This window comes from Penicillium oxalicum, chromosome I, assembly GCF_001723175.1.
Source record: "Penicillium oxalicum strain HP7-1 chromosome I, whole genome shotgun sequence".
NCBI lineage: Eukaryota > Fungi > Ascomycota > Eurotiomycetes > Eurotiales > Aspergillaceae > Penicillium > Penicillium oxalicum.
This window is the reverse complement of record NC_064650.1, coordinates 1,318,487-1,335,578: the sequence shown is the minus strand read 5'-3', so window position 1 is coordinate 1,335,578 and position 17,092 is coordinate 1,318,487. Positions and strand designations below refer to the sequence as shown.

General features: G+C 51.7%; 7 protein-coding genes across 7 annotated transcripts; 3 read left to right on the top strand and 4 right to left on the bottom strand.

Annotated features, from left to right (window-relative positions):
• Positions 1–1,156: 1,156 nt before the first annotated feature.
• On the top strand, positions 1,157–3,499 carry POX_a00453 (uncharacterized protein; the record flags this gene model as incomplete). The annotated part of the gene is made up of 4 exons (XM_050109395.1): positions 1,157–1,223; positions 1,337–1,653; positions 1,712–1,989; positions 2,044–3,499. 4 exons carry the CDS (start codon positions 1,157–1,159, stop codon positions 3,497–3,499), a joined length of 2,118 nt encoding a protein of 705 aa, XP_049973163.1.
• A 903-nt stretch (positions 3,500–4,402) lies between these two features.
• On the bottom strand, positions 4,403–5,059 carry POX_a00452 (uncharacterized protein; the record flags this gene model as incomplete). The annotated part of the gene is made up of 1 exon (XM_050109394.1): positions 4,403–5,059. One exon carries the CDS (start codon positions 5,057–5,059, stop codon positions 4,403–4,405), a length of 657 nt encoding a protein of 218 aa, XP_049973162.1.
• A 1,199-nt stretch (positions 5,060–6,258) lies between these two features.
• Positions 6,259–8,907, bottom strand: POX_a00451 (uncharacterized protein; the record flags this gene model as incomplete). The annotated part of the gene is made up of 1 exon (XM_050109393.1): positions 6,259–8,907. One exon carries the CDS (start codon positions 8,905–8,907, stop codon positions 6,259–6,261), a length of 2,649 nt encoding a protein of 882 aa, XP_049973161.1.
• A 473-nt stretch (positions 8,908–9,380) lies between these two features.
• On the bottom strand, positions 9,381–9,843 carry POX_a00450 (uncharacterized protein; the record flags this gene model as incomplete). Its single annotated transcript, XM_050109392.1, has 2 exons — positions 9,381–9,539; positions 9,619–9,843. 2 exons carry the CDS (start codon positions 9,841–9,843, stop codon positions 9,381–9,383), a joined length of 384 nt encoding a protein of 127 aa, XP_049973160.1.
• Positions 9,844–11,007: 1,164 nt separating this feature from the next.
• On the top strand, positions 11,008–11,979 carry POX_a00449 (uncharacterized protein; the record flags this gene model as incomplete). Its single annotated transcript, XM_050109391.1, has 1 exon — positions 11,008–11,979. The coding sequence occupies one exon, from the start codon at positions 11,008–11,010 to the stop codon at positions 11,977–11,979; it is 972 nt and encodes a 323-aa protein (XP_049973159.1).
• A 462-nt stretch (positions 11,980–12,441) lies between these two features.
• Positions 12,442–14,534, top strand: POX_a00448 (uncharacterized protein; the record flags this gene model as incomplete). The annotated part of the gene is made up of 3 exons (XM_050109390.1): positions 12,442–12,519; positions 12,572–12,701; positions 12,763–14,534. 3 exons carry the CDS (start codon positions 12,442–12,444, stop codon positions 14,532–14,534), a joined length of 1,980 nt encoding a protein of 659 aa, XP_049973158.1.
• A 765-nt stretch (positions 14,535–15,299) lies between these two features.
• POX_a00447 (Signal recognition particle 54 kDa protein) lies at positions 15,300–16,993 on the bottom strand (the record flags this gene model as incomplete). Its single annotated transcript, XM_050109389.1, has 2 exons — positions 15,300–16,850; positions 16,916–16,993. 2 exons carry the CDS (start codon positions 16,991–16,993, stop codon positions 15,300–15,302), a joined length of 1,629 nt encoding a protein of 542 aa, XP_049973157.1.
• Between the last annotated feature and the right edge of the window lie 99 nt (positions 16,994–17,092).

Below are 17,092 nucleotides of genomic sequence, written 5' to 3'. Positions count from 1 at the left end.
ACAGCATGCGGCAATGCCGTGGCCAAAATGTCATGTTCGCTGAAAACCCAAGTAGAATTTCCCTTGTTTGAACGTGAAAAGATTTGGATTATATGATCAACTGGGCCTCGATAAGAAGGTCAGATGTTCATGCTGAAGCCTCCCGTCTTTGTGTATTTTTCTTTTCGTCTTCACGCATCAGAGCCGATGTTGTTGAGCCTGCGGTCCTTGCAAGGCGCAAGCCGTGATGTAAGAAGAAAATGTGCTCTTGCCCTGCCTGATGCGAGGATCCTCAGTTTTCGAATTGATGATAATTAAGAGTCGAAGGGCAAGACGAGAGATCTAATATCGCGTCAGAAATAGTATAGAGCGTCGTTGCTGAATGGTCTGTCCCCAGACGCCGTGTATCAAACGTAGAACCGCGCATATTTCGTTGACATTCCGACATTGAGGTCTCACAGTCAAGTATTCAAGGCTTCTGTTTTGAATGTACACAATGATCAAAAAAAGCTTTAAAGGGCCATCCTCTCCTCCTGGATGATCTTTCAAACCTCAAGTCCTTGCTGTCCATAGGGCACCTACCCCTGTCATCACGTGATGTACTTACTATACGGATCGAAGGGCTCTACTACACGGCTCTGTAGTTCGCTCGACAGGTTGCCGCATGAATTACCTTTTCATCTTCAGCCGACGATGTCTACAGCTTTTGCGAATTGATCTTTCTGAACAATCTGGTAAATACTGCTTTATCGCGGCGACAATGACGCCAAGTGCCTGGGGTTGCGAGGTGAAAGTTGATCTCGCGTCATCGAGGGATCCTGTTTACCTACCCCTGCCCGCGCGTTCGTGCTCTTTGCACAACCCTTCAGGTACAACTCCTTCGCACGAAATCCCGTCAATGATGCGATCATAGCAGTTTTTTACATGGGCACTCACTGCCTTGGAAATTTCCACATGGGTTGCAAGGACCAATGTGTGGTGGCTGTGGGCCAGTCCCACATTAGAAAGGGCATCAAAGGACCTTCGCTTCGACTCCTCCAGGGACACCATCCCTGATACACTCAGAGAGCCCTCTGATTGACATTCCAGAAGATCAATGCGCCAGCTAATGGCGTACGAGCATCAATGCCATCATTGGCTCTCCACCGACTCCGTACTGACAGCCCAAATTCTTGCCATGCCGCCTGCGCATTCCACCCCTCCACAGGCGCGTCGACGCGCTCGCAACCCAACTATGCTGAGCGGTTCGAGGACTTTAATTAAGTCCTGGGATGTCTCCTCCATGGTCGCTCTACCAATCTCCCCAAAGCTGCCCAATCGACCAGGGTCTCGCATCCAACTGTTTGTGACCATAAAGCCTTTCATATCACCCTCTTCGTGCCAACCAGCTCGACACTCACTCACTTGTACGACGACCATCCTTCAACCTCATACGAAAGTCCCTCTGTGCTTGCCACGCTGGAAGACAGGTTGCTCAAAATCACTGCAATCATGACTTCCGGCTCCTCACCCGCGCCTCGAGAGGAGGGTACCCGGACGAAAAGGGTGATTTTCATCTCACTATACTGTCTCATTCTCGAATCGATTGCAGATTTGGTCCTCGCTTTCTTTCTCTATGGAAGGCATGAGGTCGACTCGAAGATGGCGCCAAGCATGATTCTCTGCATTGTCGCGGTAGGCAAACACAAGGCTTAACATCTTCGCTTAGCTGTGAGCTAATTCTTCCTACCAGTCTTTTCTTACAATCCCAGTGGTCTTCCTCCAAAGTCTAGTTGCCTGGCAGTACAATAGAATCGGAGGCTTTGGAGAACAGAAGACAGTTCTTCACAACATCTGCACATACGTTTATCGATTGGACCTGATGATGTGGCTGGCTGCAAGTATTGCAGGTCTGGTCGTGGCTGCCGAGCAAGTCACATGTCTTCCAGCTGGCTATGAGGGTGGCTACTGGAAAGTTGGTACAAGTTGCATTGTTCACCAATGCGCAGTTCTTGTATCGGTTATTGCATTGTAAGGTTACTTCCTGGAACTGTCTCTGACTCGTTGCTGACATGCAATTATTAGTGTGGCCGTGTGCACCACATACTGTTCAAGACAACTTTGCGACAGGCCATACGACGTCTCCATCATTGGCATTTACAAGCGTTCATCCATTACACGGGACGGCAGCCTGGTCTCCAGCACCAGCTGGAACAGCGATGAAAGGTTGAAACACGAGATACTGAATCTGTGTCGACAGCATGATGGCAAGGCGAGCGAGGAACCGTGGGTTTTTGATCCTCTTGCGGATAAAGTCAACTGCCATCCGAGCATTCGTCATCCAGCGCCACTCCGCCTTAGACCCCAGCTTCATGTGAACACGAATCCTGGCTCTGAATACGGCGAAATCACCTCAGGCACCACCATATCACCGGACAGCTCTCTAGCTCGACTCTCCCCTGGTGGGCAAACGCTTGTTGGAGATTTTTACCCGATGTCACGGAGTACTACTGCGACAACGTCGAAAACCGCCTGCGACGTCCATGGGCCTGTTAATTTTGCTGCTCCAAAAATTCCAGAGATTCCTGCCCAATTCACCACAAATCACAAGAGGGGCAAATCGTCACTTTCATCCCTGCGGCGATTCCTGCCGAAATCATTCCCTCTGTCATTGCCATTGTCGTCGGATCCTCAAATCCTAGCTCTGGCAAACCCTGATGCGGCCTCGGACGTTGAAAAGCAAGTAGTGACACCGTCCACATCCAGGAATCCGATGGTCTTTCCCATCTCAACCGTTACAGGAAACGCCTCTCAAGAGAAGAAAACCAACGAGTCGCCTTTGGTCTCACCGGCTTCAGGGAAATCCACTGGAACAAAACCCGAGGGCCATTCTCGTACGATGACTATGAGCTCAGCCGACGCTCCAGAGGTTGTCATGCCCGCTGTGCAGGCCAGAACCCCTGGATCTCAATCTGGACATACAGTTCAGACTGCAATTTCCATCCACCATCCTCACCATCCAAACTACGTTCCCGCTCCAGCATCATCTCAGCGTGCACGAGCATACTCTTCATCGTGCCGTCAAAACGTCGTCCCGCCCTTGTCGCAGGCTGAGCCCCCGCGCCGAGCAGGTTCACGCCCGCCTGTCGTGGTGCAACATCCGAGTCGTCAGTCGTCGCAGTCCCGGGAACGGCGTCGGGTCTCACCATACGGACATACCCAGTACCAAGCCAACCGATATCCTCACCCTCATTCCCAACGTCGATCTGCCCAGCAGCCGGTCTTTGACCCTAGCCTCTCGGTGCCCAATCTTCCCCGCCGCGGTGATGTTGATGTCATTTACCCGAGTACTCGTCGTCCGCGCAGTAATACTCACGGAGGTCTGAACACTCCCCTCAGCTGTATCTTTGAGGCAGGCTCGATTCCAGCGCTGCCGGTGGATGACATCAACCTTGGCGGAACGGGCTCAGAGATCAGACGCAATGTGATCCACCAGGGGACTTATCGTGGGACTAATCGGACGAGTCTAGGGTTCTATTGACCAGCTGCACGGGCCAGAACTGGTACCTGATTCTTACATCAAATGTCTGCTGGTCAGACTTGATTTTCATCCTTCTTTGGTTGCAGCTTTTGATTTGTGATTTTGCTTGGACAAATATCTGCAAATGCGTGGATTGAACTTACGCACTTAGCCTTGCATGTACTGTTATTTTTAACCTAGATAATCAATTACACATATTCCCCTCGAGAATTTATGAGATATTTGGTCTTTGAAACACTCATTTGTCGCCGGAGAAACTAGATTGCAATAGCCCTGTCGAAAGTCGGTTAAAAATTATTGCATCGTCTGTGGTGATGCACTTCTGACACGTCATCCATGGTGAAATTATCTCGGGGGGCCAGTTTCCCTTCCTCTCATAATTCTAGGTCCAGTGAAAAGTTGCAAAAAGTCATAGGAATTATAAGGGGCTTGTGATCATCCCATGCCTACTGCTGTCGACGGTGAAAGGATTGATATGATCAAAGTGAAGAAAAACAAACCAAATCTGCCAATCCGCAGCCAGCGTTTGTCAAAATTCCCACCCGCTCTCGTCCTTGTACCAATCCGTCCGGTGGGATGCTTTAGCCAATCCATACGCGACAAAGTTTGTGGGCGACCATTCGGGGACAGTATCAATGGGCACAGCCATTCGAAACCCAGAGAACCGTCTATATCAGAAAACAGTGAGCTTATGACCTTGAGACCAGTGATTGATAAGGGAACTTGTCGCCATACATCTTTCCAGTAGCCTCGTCATAGATGAGTTTCGAGGTCGTGGGTGGGCTTGGCTCAAATCCACATGGCAAAAGCTGTCTTGGTGATTCATTTAGACGTTTTGAGCCGACTCACGAGCACCAAGTGGATGACATGAAATGATATGATAATCCCGAGACTGTCACAGACTTAGTCATATGCATGGCGAAATTCCTCGCGAATAGCTTCACGATGGTCGAAATCAAGATTCCAGAAGTACTCTCGCGATAGAGAAAACCCAGGAACCTTCTGCCAGACGATTGTGATGGAAGACCCTCCCGGAACAAGTCCATCATCGCCTTGCAGTTCTTCTTGGTATCCGAGCAGTTGAGGAACGACGGGACATGCCTGGCTTTGAAGAGTTTTGTAGGCTATCAACTCTCTAATCTTGGCTTGGGGAAGTGCTTGAGCAGCCCGGGTACAAGATGGGGTCCATTCTGTCCCAGAGAGAGGAATTTGTCGGTAAACACGCATGAATGCAGTTTCTTGCGATGGGTTGTCTTTGGAATAGCAAAAGAACTTGGCAGCGGCAAATCCAGGCTTGTAGCCTAGATCAATAGCCTGCTGGGTTACGACCAGAGATAGCTCTTCGATTCTCTCAGAAGTAACCCAGGTCTTCGTCGGTAGCTGAAGCTCAGGTTTGACCTCGGTGACGATCTCAGTGCCCACCAGGCCAACGAGAAAAGAACTCTCAGTGCTCTGCGTGGCCATGATTGCAACCCAGAGACACGGCTCCTTGAGGTTCGAAAATCGCACTTGCTGAATTTGCAAAGCGAAGTGCTTGAGATCGGATGATGAGTGAGTCATCTGGGAAATCTAACGACCGTGTCTGGTCTGACGAGATGATTTCGTCAACCCTACAGTGAATCGTAGAAATCAAGGTTTATTCCCGCCGCAGACATCCTTCGAGGTACCGGCAGTCACAGTAGGTTTCTACGGAGGTACCAAACAAGAACTTGCTCGAGGACTAGGTATTTTCATCGGCACCGAGTGAGGTACCAAGGTTGGTCAGTATCCACGCGTACTTGAAGTTGAAATACTGAACCTTTCTCATGCACGGTGAAGAGCATGGCTCGAATATGAGTTTCTAATACGGCGGTACTAATCAGCCATCTGGATATGACATTATACAGTACTCAATTCCCTTCAAGATGTTCTTTTTTCAAGCCTACTATCAAACCTTCGATTCAGCCCTAATCGAGGAGGCAGTACTTATGGATTCCATTTATTAAGCTGGAGCGTTGAAAAAGGCTTGGTGTGTCTCTATCAAGAGTTCACTTGTCGCTCCTCTACGTGTTGCCAGTCCTGGCAATCATATAAGGACAGACCAAAGCTGTGTCTACCATTGAGGTCAAGTCGGCTTTTGTATCAGTCTTCCAGAGATTTTTGTCAATTATGAGCAAGTCCACAAACGATCATGGGAACAAATATCATCCACAGGAAAGCGTTTACGAGCCGAGAAGATCGCAAGTTCAAGACACTTTTTACTCCTCGTGACCGGATGCCGAGCTACCAAGTTTATTTTTCTCCGTTCGTGAAAACACGATCAGCGCCTCTGTCCCTCTAGGAAATACCTCCCACCTAGTGGTTTACGTTCAAGATAGTGCCCGAAACGCACTACATCAAACGTTTGGTCGAATACGCCATCCATTGAGCAATTGACCTTTGAGCCTAGATACTCTGCTGACATGACCATTGGTAAGAAGAGTGCACATGTAAACGATACTCAGATGATATTGCCCAGGATATCAAATCTTCGATTATATTCAGGTACTGCACATCGGGTGGGGCCGCCTCGGAAGATTCTGAGAAGTCTGAGAAGAAACACGGTAGCAATCAAAGGACTCAGTAACTTGATAGTCTGAAATCCATTGTGACCTTGACGTGCGGTTATAGACGGGCCCCTGCTGACTGGCAAGACTTGCGACGTGAAGAAAACATTTGTATTCCTGCTACGTGTAATTATTGAAATGGCGAAACAATGACTTGATATTCTGTGAGCTTTCCTAGTGTAGGTACTTGTATGCCTGCCCCTGCTTGGCATCGACCCCATCGCCATCTCGCCGACGATGTCCCTTGGAACCGGCCAAGGGACCAGGGCCTTTGCCCAAGTCCTTCTCACCCCAATACATCATGAGCACTTTAGCCATGCGATCCCGCTCTTTGAGCAACAAGTCCACGCGGCGCTCCCACTCGCGCTCCCGCTTGTCCACCGACAATGCGATGCGCTCGTCGATAGCCACGGAGGTCTCTTCTTTGGCGGCAATGACGGCTTCCAGGCGACGGATTTCAGACTTGAAGCTCTTGCGCAATTGGGTTTCCTGAGATCCCCAAGACGTGCGAATCGTGGTGAGTTCCGTGCGCAGCTCAGCTTCACGGCGTTCGGCTGAGGAAAGGAGGCTGCGAATCTTACGCATGGATTCAGCGTGAGAGGACCGCAGGGTGGAGACGGCAGTGGAATGCACGGTTTGCAAGCTTCGGACTTGAGCCTGATGAGCGGCCTCCAGCTCCGCTATCCGTGCGGCGGTTTGCGCTTCAGATGGTCCTGATTCTTGAGTCTTGGGAGATGCCGGTGGGCTGGTCGGTTGGTCAAGTGCTGCCTCCTGGAGACGCGCGACACTCTCGAGGGCTTCGGCGTGCTCCTCCTGCGTACGCGTCAACTCATGCCGAGTTTTGTTGAGATTAGAGACCAGCTCCTCAACTCGACTGCTCAGACGCATATTCTCATTCTCGATTGTCTTGACCAGAGCCTGTGTCTCGGCAAGTTGCTCCTTCACACGGCCGGTCTCAGTCTCAGCGGATTCTTGGGAAACACTAGCATTCTGCAGCTCTTGCTGAAGTCGTGAAATTTCATCGCGTAATTCCTGCACGTCGACACCGACGTCTTCGGGAATCTTGCCCTTGGGCGAGCTGACCCTCCTTGGTGGCGGGTCCTCGCCACCCAGATCTTTGATCAAGTCGAGAATTTCACTGTATGTATTGCGACTGCCTATGGGCAAGTCTGCTGCCACGGCTTTCAAAGCGCTTTCTTGTGCCTCCACCTGCGACTGTGCCCGCGTCAGATCTGCCTCGAGGGAGTGGTTCCTCTCCTCAAGCGGAGCGCTCTTGACTTCCAAGGCAGTCAAGCGATCCTCCAGAGTTTCATAGTCTTTGTTGGCGCGCTCAAGCTCATGTTCTAGCCTTTCATTCTCCAAGGCCTGTTCGTCAATTTCGCCCTTGAGCCTGTCAATCTCGGCGTTTTTCTCGTGAAGCTGCACCTCTTTTGCCCGGGTCACTTCCTTCAGCTTGTTCATCGTTTCGTCCAAGGTCTCGTCTCGTTTCTTCAATTGTTCTTGGGTCAACTGTAATTGCTGCCGCAAATGCGAGATCGTCTCCAATCGCTCAGCATCGAGTGCCGACTGGGAATCCTTATCTTCGAATTGTTTTTGCATCTCTCGGAGCTGCTGCTCGACGGCACCAAACTCGGCTTGACGTGTGGTGGACTGTTGCAGGAGTTGCTCGCGCTGATTCTTTTCTTGCTCAAGCGCCTCGATCCGCGCCTGGAGCTTCGCCTCATTCTCGACTCTTGCGGTGAGCGCGGCCAACTGCTCATTCTTAAGCTGCAACTCAGCTTGTAGATGCCGCGTTTTCTCTACAGCCGAGGCAGCTTCCATGACGCGCGTCCGGTTTTTGTAAATTTGGTCGTCTCGATTCTCAATCTCCTCTTCGAGCTCAGCAATGCGTTGCTGCAGACGTTCCTCCAGATGCCCTGTGGAATGATCCGAGGACATTGACACTTTGCGTTCTGAAGGGGACGCCATCGCCGAGACTTCGTCCTGCGGATCCTCTTCAATATCTTCGAGTTGGGTGGAGTCGCGTGGGAGGGCACTTGTCCGATGAAGAAGGTGCGAGGGAGTCGACATGTCGACCGGCGGCCCAAAACTCGCTGATCTCGCCGCATCTGCGTCGTCGTCGACGGCCGCCTGTCGACCCTTGACGGAACTATATCGGGCTTTTGGTTCCGGGAGATCGTCAGGATCGCTGAATTGACTTCTCCGGGCGCTTGAAGTGCCCTCACCCATCAGGTATCTCTCCATGTTTGCCGTAAAGTCTTCAGGGCCACCGACCTCCGACAGCTTGTCTTGCGCATCGTCCGCATCCAGGTCCGGAAGAAGTGGCTCGTCCCTGTCATGGAGAAATTTGCTGCTGGGAAATGCGCTGAAGTCAACAGTATAGTTGGCGAGGCGCGCATCCAGGTCTATCGCACTTGGGCTTCCGGGAGTCGACGGGCGAGACAAGTCTTGCAGGTGGTCCTCATGGTCTGATCCACGATCGGTCACGCGGTCTTCATCGTCGTCGTCTTGATGAGGATCGAATTTTTCAGAGACCGGGCTCTCGGGACGTGGTGGAGAGAGGGGTGGTGATTGCGGCGACCGCGGCGACTGTGGACATGGAGGAGACCGAGGAGACTGAGGGGACTGGGGAGACTGAGGAGACCGAGGAGATTGGGGTGAATGCGCCGACTGCGGTGATCGTGGGGACTGTGGCGCTTGATTTGCTGAGCGATTTGATTGTCGCGGAGGAGAGGAGGGCATAAACAGAGGGGTCGCAAGCGTCGACTGTCCGATTATATCATGCGAAGTTGGGAAGGGCGATGTGTAACCCGAGTTGGCCATGATGGCCGACGCGTGGTGGAGATATTTGCTGGTACTGCGACAAGTTACGTTCGTGTCAAGATGTCACAGCAAGTTGGACCTTGCAGGGGTCGCGGAGCTTCCAGGTCGCAATATGCGCTCTGCGATAATTCCATAAAAAGACAACACAATAACAATAGCGACTGGAAAGATCACAGTTGGGAAATGGTCGCGAGAGATTGCGAATGGATAAAATGCGGGCATGCACAAGATGCCTGAGGCAGCAATGTTTACACCCGTCCACTTTGGGCCGAGTAAATAATAATAACAGTGATTGATCTTCATCGATTATCGAGTACAGCCTACAGACAAGGAGCATCTACATGCACCGTGCGGTTGAACGGGTACCTTGCATCATTCTAGACCACAATTCTACCAATCGATTGAAGTTTGCTCACAGAAAGCGTCATCACGGTCGTCTGACTCAATTAACCACTCCATCTCCGACTAACTTGTCAAGTCTGCCACTCTCCAAAAGCCGGTGCAATGATCGGAGGCTCATGAGAGCGCCAGAGTGGTTGGGGCTTACGTTTCGGTGGTTGTTTTGCATCGTTGCCCAATGTCTGCTCGGCAGCTTTACGTGCTGCGCGTCCACCTCGTGAGGCTATGGCATGCTGCGTCATGAATCAGCCTCCCAAAATTCGAGACATCCCCGAATTTGTCAATCAGTCTTGATGGCTTGAACGCGCCTACCTGCTTGTCCGGGTCCATGTCGTGAAATCCACCCACCCCTCGAGCCTTACCTCCAATCTTCTTCCCGCCTCGGTGGCCGATCTCAGACATCTCTTCTGGCGATCGATTTGCAAAGTTGCTGGGATTGGGATGTTTGGGTGGTGAAGTAGCCACGTGCCGACGAAGCGAGACTGTTATGCGTCCTGCTCGAAGAAAGGATGGTCTGTAGTATATCAATCTGTTCATTGTGAACGTGCTTAGTATTGCCCTAAGGTAGCTTCACACTCGAAAAATTTCCATGCGTAAAGCATTCTGTCTCTTTTATACTTAGCCATGACGCCTGTCGCCGCTTTGGTCATCACGTCCGGAAGAGCCAGCTTCATGGTTGACTCCAAAGTGAAATCGTCGCCACGCCCTTCACCAGGAGTGCATAGTTCATTCCAGCATTCGCTCAACCACCCATCAAAGTCGTCTTTGACTTTGCCACAGCCGGAACTTCATTCCCGCGAGTCTTGCTCCAGTTGCCCCTCCTTAGACCACTGCCCGCGTGTTGACAGCTAGGATTGCGCCGTGGGTAACCATAAGCAGTTGGATTTGATCATTTATCTCATCATACCATAAGGCGACACAAAAGACTCGGCTCGACGAAAGATCTTATACATGCAGCCCTGGTCGCTTCCAGATAGACCTCTGTCTGGCCATCCACTCAACGGAACTCACGTCTGTGATGCAAGTGGGATTGGAGTTTAGGTCCCAAAGTTGCATAGTGTATTTCATGAAGAATGGTCACAGGAGACCCAAGAAGAGTGGAATCCCTCCAGTTTTGGAGGTCAGAAGACCTCTCCGGTGGATGATTGTATACACCTAGTGCGGGTCCTCATGTATGCCTGACAGGTGACAGATCGGCCAGGGGCGGATATTAACATGGGAGAGAACAGTACGGTGAGATTGAACAGAAAATTGCACATTGCAGTCGCCGAGTATCTACATGATCAAGTGAAATCTCAACCCTGCCGAGGTGGTAACAGGTACGCAGTAACACCAGGAACGACTCTCAGCTGGTCACTCCGGTGGGGTTGCAACGAGACGGTGACTGGAGGGCCCGATGAGACTCGGGATGTCTTTTGCGGGGATCACACAAGCGTCCGACATTTCGAAATCTTCTTGTGACATTGAAAATCTTCATTCGATGTAAACCCCTCTTCGGCGATAAATGGTCATCTCAATGGAAACAGTCCATATCCACCAAATCTACGATTGAACTTCCACGGCTGCCCCTCACGACTCAATCTCCGCCTTGCAGCGGCCCGTTACCCTTCTCGATTGCTAAACTGCACACAAACAGTCACAACGCCACCGGAGACTTTGTCGAGCGCTCAGATCCAACCATTTGAGCTGTAATTTGTCACAATGCCTCCTATTCCCGGAGGTACGCTCGATCGTCGCCGAGTGATCTGCTATCATCAGACCCTAATTCCGGGCGACGGTCCGTACGTATCCATGCTCCCACTTTTGGAGCACCACACCGGCGTAACACATATTATCCTCGCCGCCATTCATCTGAATGAGGGCCCAGGGAATATCACTCTGAATGATGATTCTTTCGAGAGCCCCAAGTTTCACCCCCTGTGGGCCGAGGTGCCTCGTATCAAAGAAGGCGGGGTGAAGGTGATGGGCATGCTGGGAGGGGCCGCCCAGGGGTCCTTTCGTCGTCTCGATGGCAGTCTGGAGCAATTCGAGCAATATTACGGTCCACTACTGGCAACTCTGCGACGCTACGGGCTCGAGGGTCTCGATCTCGATGTGGAGGAGGACATGTCTCTTCAGGGAATCATCCGACTGATTGATCGATTGAAGGCTGACATGGGGGACGACTTCATCATCTCCTTGGCTCCGGTTGCGGCGGCTCTTCTTGGTATTGGAAACCTATCAGGGTTCGACTACCGACAGCTTGAACAGGCTCGCGCTGCCAAAATTGGCTGGTACAACGCCCAATTCTACAATGGATGGGGCGTTGCTGAAGACCCTCGTATGTACGCTGCTATCGTTGCTCAGGGCTGGTCCCCACGACGGGTCGTCTACGGTCTCTTGACAAACCCAGGAAATGGGTCTCAAGGATACGTGCCGCGTGACAAGATCACCACCGTTCTGTCGATGCTGGTCGATCGATTCCCGGACTTTGGTGGAGTGATGGGGTGGGAGTATTTCAACGCTCTGCCTGGCGGCCGTGAGAAGCCTTGGCAATGGGCCACCGAGATGTCATTGAGCATGGGTTTGAAGGATGTCGTGATCGCTGCTCGTCAAGTTCTTACTGCTGGTCCGATGATCAACAGCTTGAACAATCTCTTCCAAGATATGATGAACCAACGACGGGGAACATGAGGTGAAGGATAAGGAATATCAGAACCGGACGGTGGGAGCTCTTCGCGCGAGTTGGCCGATCGTGCCGATCAGTCTCGAGACCATTGATGAGTGCTTCACATCGAGATTGTCTTGGTTCGGCACAATTTGTATATAGAGCCGTACTTGGCAATAAGATACATCTGATTTGCATGTATATTTGCAGCATTTGGATCGACCGGTCAATCGTCGGCCGGGAATTTGAATGTGGAGACAGCCGGAGCGGGCCCTTGGCTTCGAATAACGTCATCAGACATACCAACTCGGACCTCAAGAGACGCCCATTCCGTTCTGCTGCTCCAAGCACACCGAGGCGGTGTTTTGTTGTTTTCCTTTGCCCATTCTACGAGGCTGCTGGGCATCGTAGAAGTGTGACACAGACTGAGGATAGAGTGTTTTCAAGTTCGACTGACCTGGGTGACCCTCTGAAGGGTCGCAGCAATCATGGCATCTATCCCTCGCCTGGTAACGGCTGCCAGCTCAACGGCGATCCGCATATGCAGCTTCATCTTCTTGAGATGGGTGAGGATTTCTCCTCCACAGCCAGAAGCTTCGGTGATGCTAACGCGTCCAGATACCTGGCCATCATTTCGTTCCCCTCATTTTTACATCTCTGGTGGTGTACCTCACGTCGTTTTGGTCCCTCCGACAAAATCCATACCCACCTCCATCCACCCGGGCCAAGAATGACAACAAAAGGTCAAGTAAGTGCTCAGAATCACACAACAGCCCTCCGAGAAATCTATACTCACATTATGCTCGCAGAAAACCCCCCAGGCTCGACTGATGCAGGATCCAAAGATTCTGTCCTGAAGATCCTTTTGACCGGCCTGCCATCGAAGCACTCACCATGGTCGACCACGTTCACGGCTCTCATCAACATCGTCGTGGCATTACTGACCCTCGATTTCTTGATCCGCGGCCTGGTCATGTATCCCAGTGCCGATGTGTCGTTTTCTCGTGTCGGTCATGTCTCGCCAACCACGGCGAATCTGCTGCTTCGGGAGCCTGACCAAAGTCAATTGCCCATTACGGTTTCTTACCAAGAAACATCGTCCTACAACGCCCCGGAATGGATCGAAGAGGGAACAATCTACAAACTTGATGATATCACGGACTTCACGGCTACGGTGACGCTTAAGAACCTGAAGCCCTCCACCCAATACAACTACTTGTTGTCCAACAACAAAAGCGGAAGCTTCATGACAGCGCCGCAGCCCGGGTCACCGCCAGCGAATAGGCTCTCTTTTGTGACATCCAGCTGCATCAAACCCAATTTCCCATACAACATTCTTTCACACCCTTTGAAGGTGCCGGGGATTGAACTGATGACAGAAGCACTCGCCAAGTTGCCCCAGATTATGCGGCCGGCGTTTATGCTCTTCCTGGGTGACTTTGTCTATATCGATGTGCCATTCAGGTTCGGCTCCTCGATGGATCACTACCGCAGCGAATACCGTCGCATCTACGCTTCGCCTTCCTGGAATGTATCGTCTCTTGAGGACCGAGCCATTGATCTCCCATGGATCCATACCCTTGATGACCACGAGATTGAAAATGACTGGTCGCGCGGAAACAAGACGGCTCCCTATCCAGCCGCCGTGGACCCCTTCCAACATTATCACGTCGCTGCCAATCCACCCGTTCCAGAAGAATCATTTGCCAATCCAGATGAAGTCACGTACTTCTCCTTCATCAATGGTCCCGCCTCCTTTTTCATGCTCGATACTCGCACCTATCGATCCGAGCCCTCCAAGGGCAATTCAACGATCCTTGGCTTCGCGCAACTCCAGTCGCTTCTGACATATCTATCAACTCCAGAGCCAGAGGGCGTGCGCTGGAAAATCATCAGTTCCAGTGTACCTTTTACCAAGAATTGGCATGTTGGCACAGCGGACACATGGGGCGGCTTCCTCAACGAGCGTCGGACCGTCTTCGAAGCCATGTGGCGTGCTGAGCGTGAACTTGGTGTCCGTATTGTTCTTCTCAGTGGAGATCGCCACGAGTTTGGCGCCACACGATTCCCCGACCCAAGTCTTGACTTTCCTGCATCAGAATCGCAGCCCGATACAGCAGGCCTAGGCCTTCACGAGTTCAGTGTCGGCCCATTAAGCATGTTCTATCTCCCAGTACGCTCGTATTATCAGACCGACGACGAGGATGTCTCTGTGAAATACGCCCCGGACGGCAATAGCAAATTCGGATACATTGAAATCGCCGACGGGGTGGATGAGGCTGACCCAACCGCCGTGGCCCCGGTGCCGGTCCGCAGCTCAATACTGACATACTCCTTGTACGTGGATGGCGAGGTTGTCTGGAAATATCGACTGAGTATCCCCCTGGACCGGGAAACTGCCGCCGGAGCCGTGAATATTCCCGAGAAAAACAATTATCTTCCGCCGGGACGGATATTAGAGGACAGGATTCCCAAAGAAAGCTGGGATGTGGCACTCAAGAAGACCGTCGGCCGTGCTGAGGAATTGGCGCGACAGGGTCTCGACTGGGCTACTGAAATGTACCACAAGATGACTGTGTAATAGTTGAGGCCGCGAGATTCCAATCAGTGAGTCACACTCACTTGCCCATGCCTGTTGGCTATCTATTCAGAAGGGCGAGGGAAAGCAAAACATCAAATGCCAATCGACGATTGAAAATCATTAAATAGAGCATTGCTTCGGTTTTTCTTGTCAACCCGCGTCATATGGATAAACTTTCAGCGCGTTGGAAAGATTTTGCTCTCCAAACTCTTAGGAATTCGTACAAATACCTCCTTGATTGAGCCGCACTCTGTCAGAAATATGTATCGCCAATAAATCTGCTATTTCGGAAGGGGCAATTAGGAAGTTCAGATGATCATGGGAACATGCTTGTGCATGTGACTATGGAGAATATCACAAGACTTTCCAATTTGGGTCCACTGTTCTCCCACTAAGGCCCTTCTAGCTCATAACATTGGGCAGGTAAAGAGGTAAAAGATCTGAGTAGCTGCTGTCATTGCACGAGGGAACACCCCTGAGAGAACAAGACTCAATATTCCAAAGGTCGCCGAAAATTCTGCCTATTTGTTACGCCGAGGGAACTTGTGCATGAATCATATCAGTCTTCAATTATATGCGGATAGAATTGATGAGCATCACCAAGGATCGGTCGAAACATAAGTCACCATCATCAACGCTCCGGGTCACCGAATTCAAAACACCAAAACGCCCACCAAATGCAAAGTCGACGAGCTGTGACTGGGTATGAGATGTACAGCGAAAGGGGCCGAGACACGAACAAGAGTGTCATCTTCCGGACATCTCCTACCGACCACGACCTCGGCCACCACCACTGCCACCGGCACCACCGCTTCCCATGCCACCAAGACCGCCCATCAAACCACCCATTTGGCTCATCATACTCTGCAAGTCCATGCCACCAAGGCCGGGCATACCACCGCCGCCTTGACCGCCACCGCCCATCATCTGCATCATCTTGGCCATATCGCCCATGCCCGGCATACCGCCCATGCCGCCCATGCCGCCAGCGCCTCCCATGGCAGCCATCCGCTTCTGCATCGCCGCAAGCTGTTGTTGGTTGTTGCCACCCTTGAGCATATTCTGTGCTCGTTGCATCTGCTTCTTCTGTCCACCGACCCGCTTGGCCATACCAGCCATCATGCGGTGTTGGGAAAGAAGGTCCTCCACCTCACGAACAGTCGTTCCACTGCCATGAGCAATGCGGACCATACGGCTAGGCTGTTCCACAAAGGTCTTGCCGTCGCTGTCCAACTCCTTGGCAGTCATACTGTCAAAAATGTAGATCATGCGGCGAAGCTTCATGGAACCATCCTCATCATCGAGGCCCTGCGTGAGGTTGGATAAACCGGGAATCATGCCTGACAACTTGGACAAGGGTCCCATCTTCATGATAGAGGTGATGTTTTCACGGAAGTCGCGGATTGTGTAGATACCCTCGGCGATGTGCTTATAGGTCTCCTTGGCCGAGCTAGAGTCCTTGGTGATGGCCTGCACGTGTTCAACCAGGCTGGCAACATCGCCCATACCAAGCAGCTTCTGCACAAACGCACGCGGTTCAAATCGCTCGAGATCCATCAGGTGCTCACCAGTACCAAGGAAAATGATGGGAGTGTGTGTGGCAGCAACTGCAGAAATTGCACCACCTCCCGCAGCATTGCCGTCCGTCTTAGTGATGATGATAGCACCAAAGTTGGCCGTGGCCTTGAAAGCGGCAGATTGAGACTCCGCAGCCTGACCGATGGTTCCATCAAGGACAAGAATAGTCTGGTCAGGGGTCACGGCCTCCTGAATCTGAGTCATCTCGGTGAAGAGCTCCTCTTCCTGGCGATGACGACCACTAGTATCCACGATAATAATGTCGAAGCGCTCCTTCTTGAATTTGGCAACACCCTCGGCGGCCACGACGGCGGGGTCGGTCTGTGTCAAGCTACCATAGTATGGGATCTTCGCCTTGGTTGCGTTTTGCTTTAACTGGTCGAAGGCACCTGCACGGAAAGTGTCCGCGCACACCAAGGCAGTCTTAAATCCACGAGTCTGATAGTGACGAGCCAGCTTCGTACATGTCGTTGTCTTACCCGCACCCTGCAGACCCACAAACATGATCACATTCGAGCGGCCCTTCTTGGGGCGAAAGGGTTGCGCATGGGGATCGACCAATGCCACAAGCTCGTCGAAGACGGTCTTCTGAATCAGGCGCTTCTTGTTGACCGCAGCTGGGAGACTGGAAAAGTTGACACTGGATTTGATGGACTTGCGAAGAGTTTGTACAAGTTTGACGTTGACATCGGCGGAGAGAAGGGCAGCGCAGATCTCCTTCAGCATGTCATCGAACGCCTGGGATGTATTAGCATATACGGTTCGCATCAACGGTCCACGATGAAGCGCTCGGCGCATGATACCTTTTCATCGAGATTGTTAGACCTCGTCAAGTCATTGACGGCGGAGTTGATACGCCGCCCAAGATCCTGGAGAACCATGATGGGTAGTTGATGAGATCTGAAGGTGGTTGATTTCAGAAAGTAAACGTGGGGATTCCCAATCGAAGAGCGACAGCTGGAGGTGGAGGGGCGACAGCC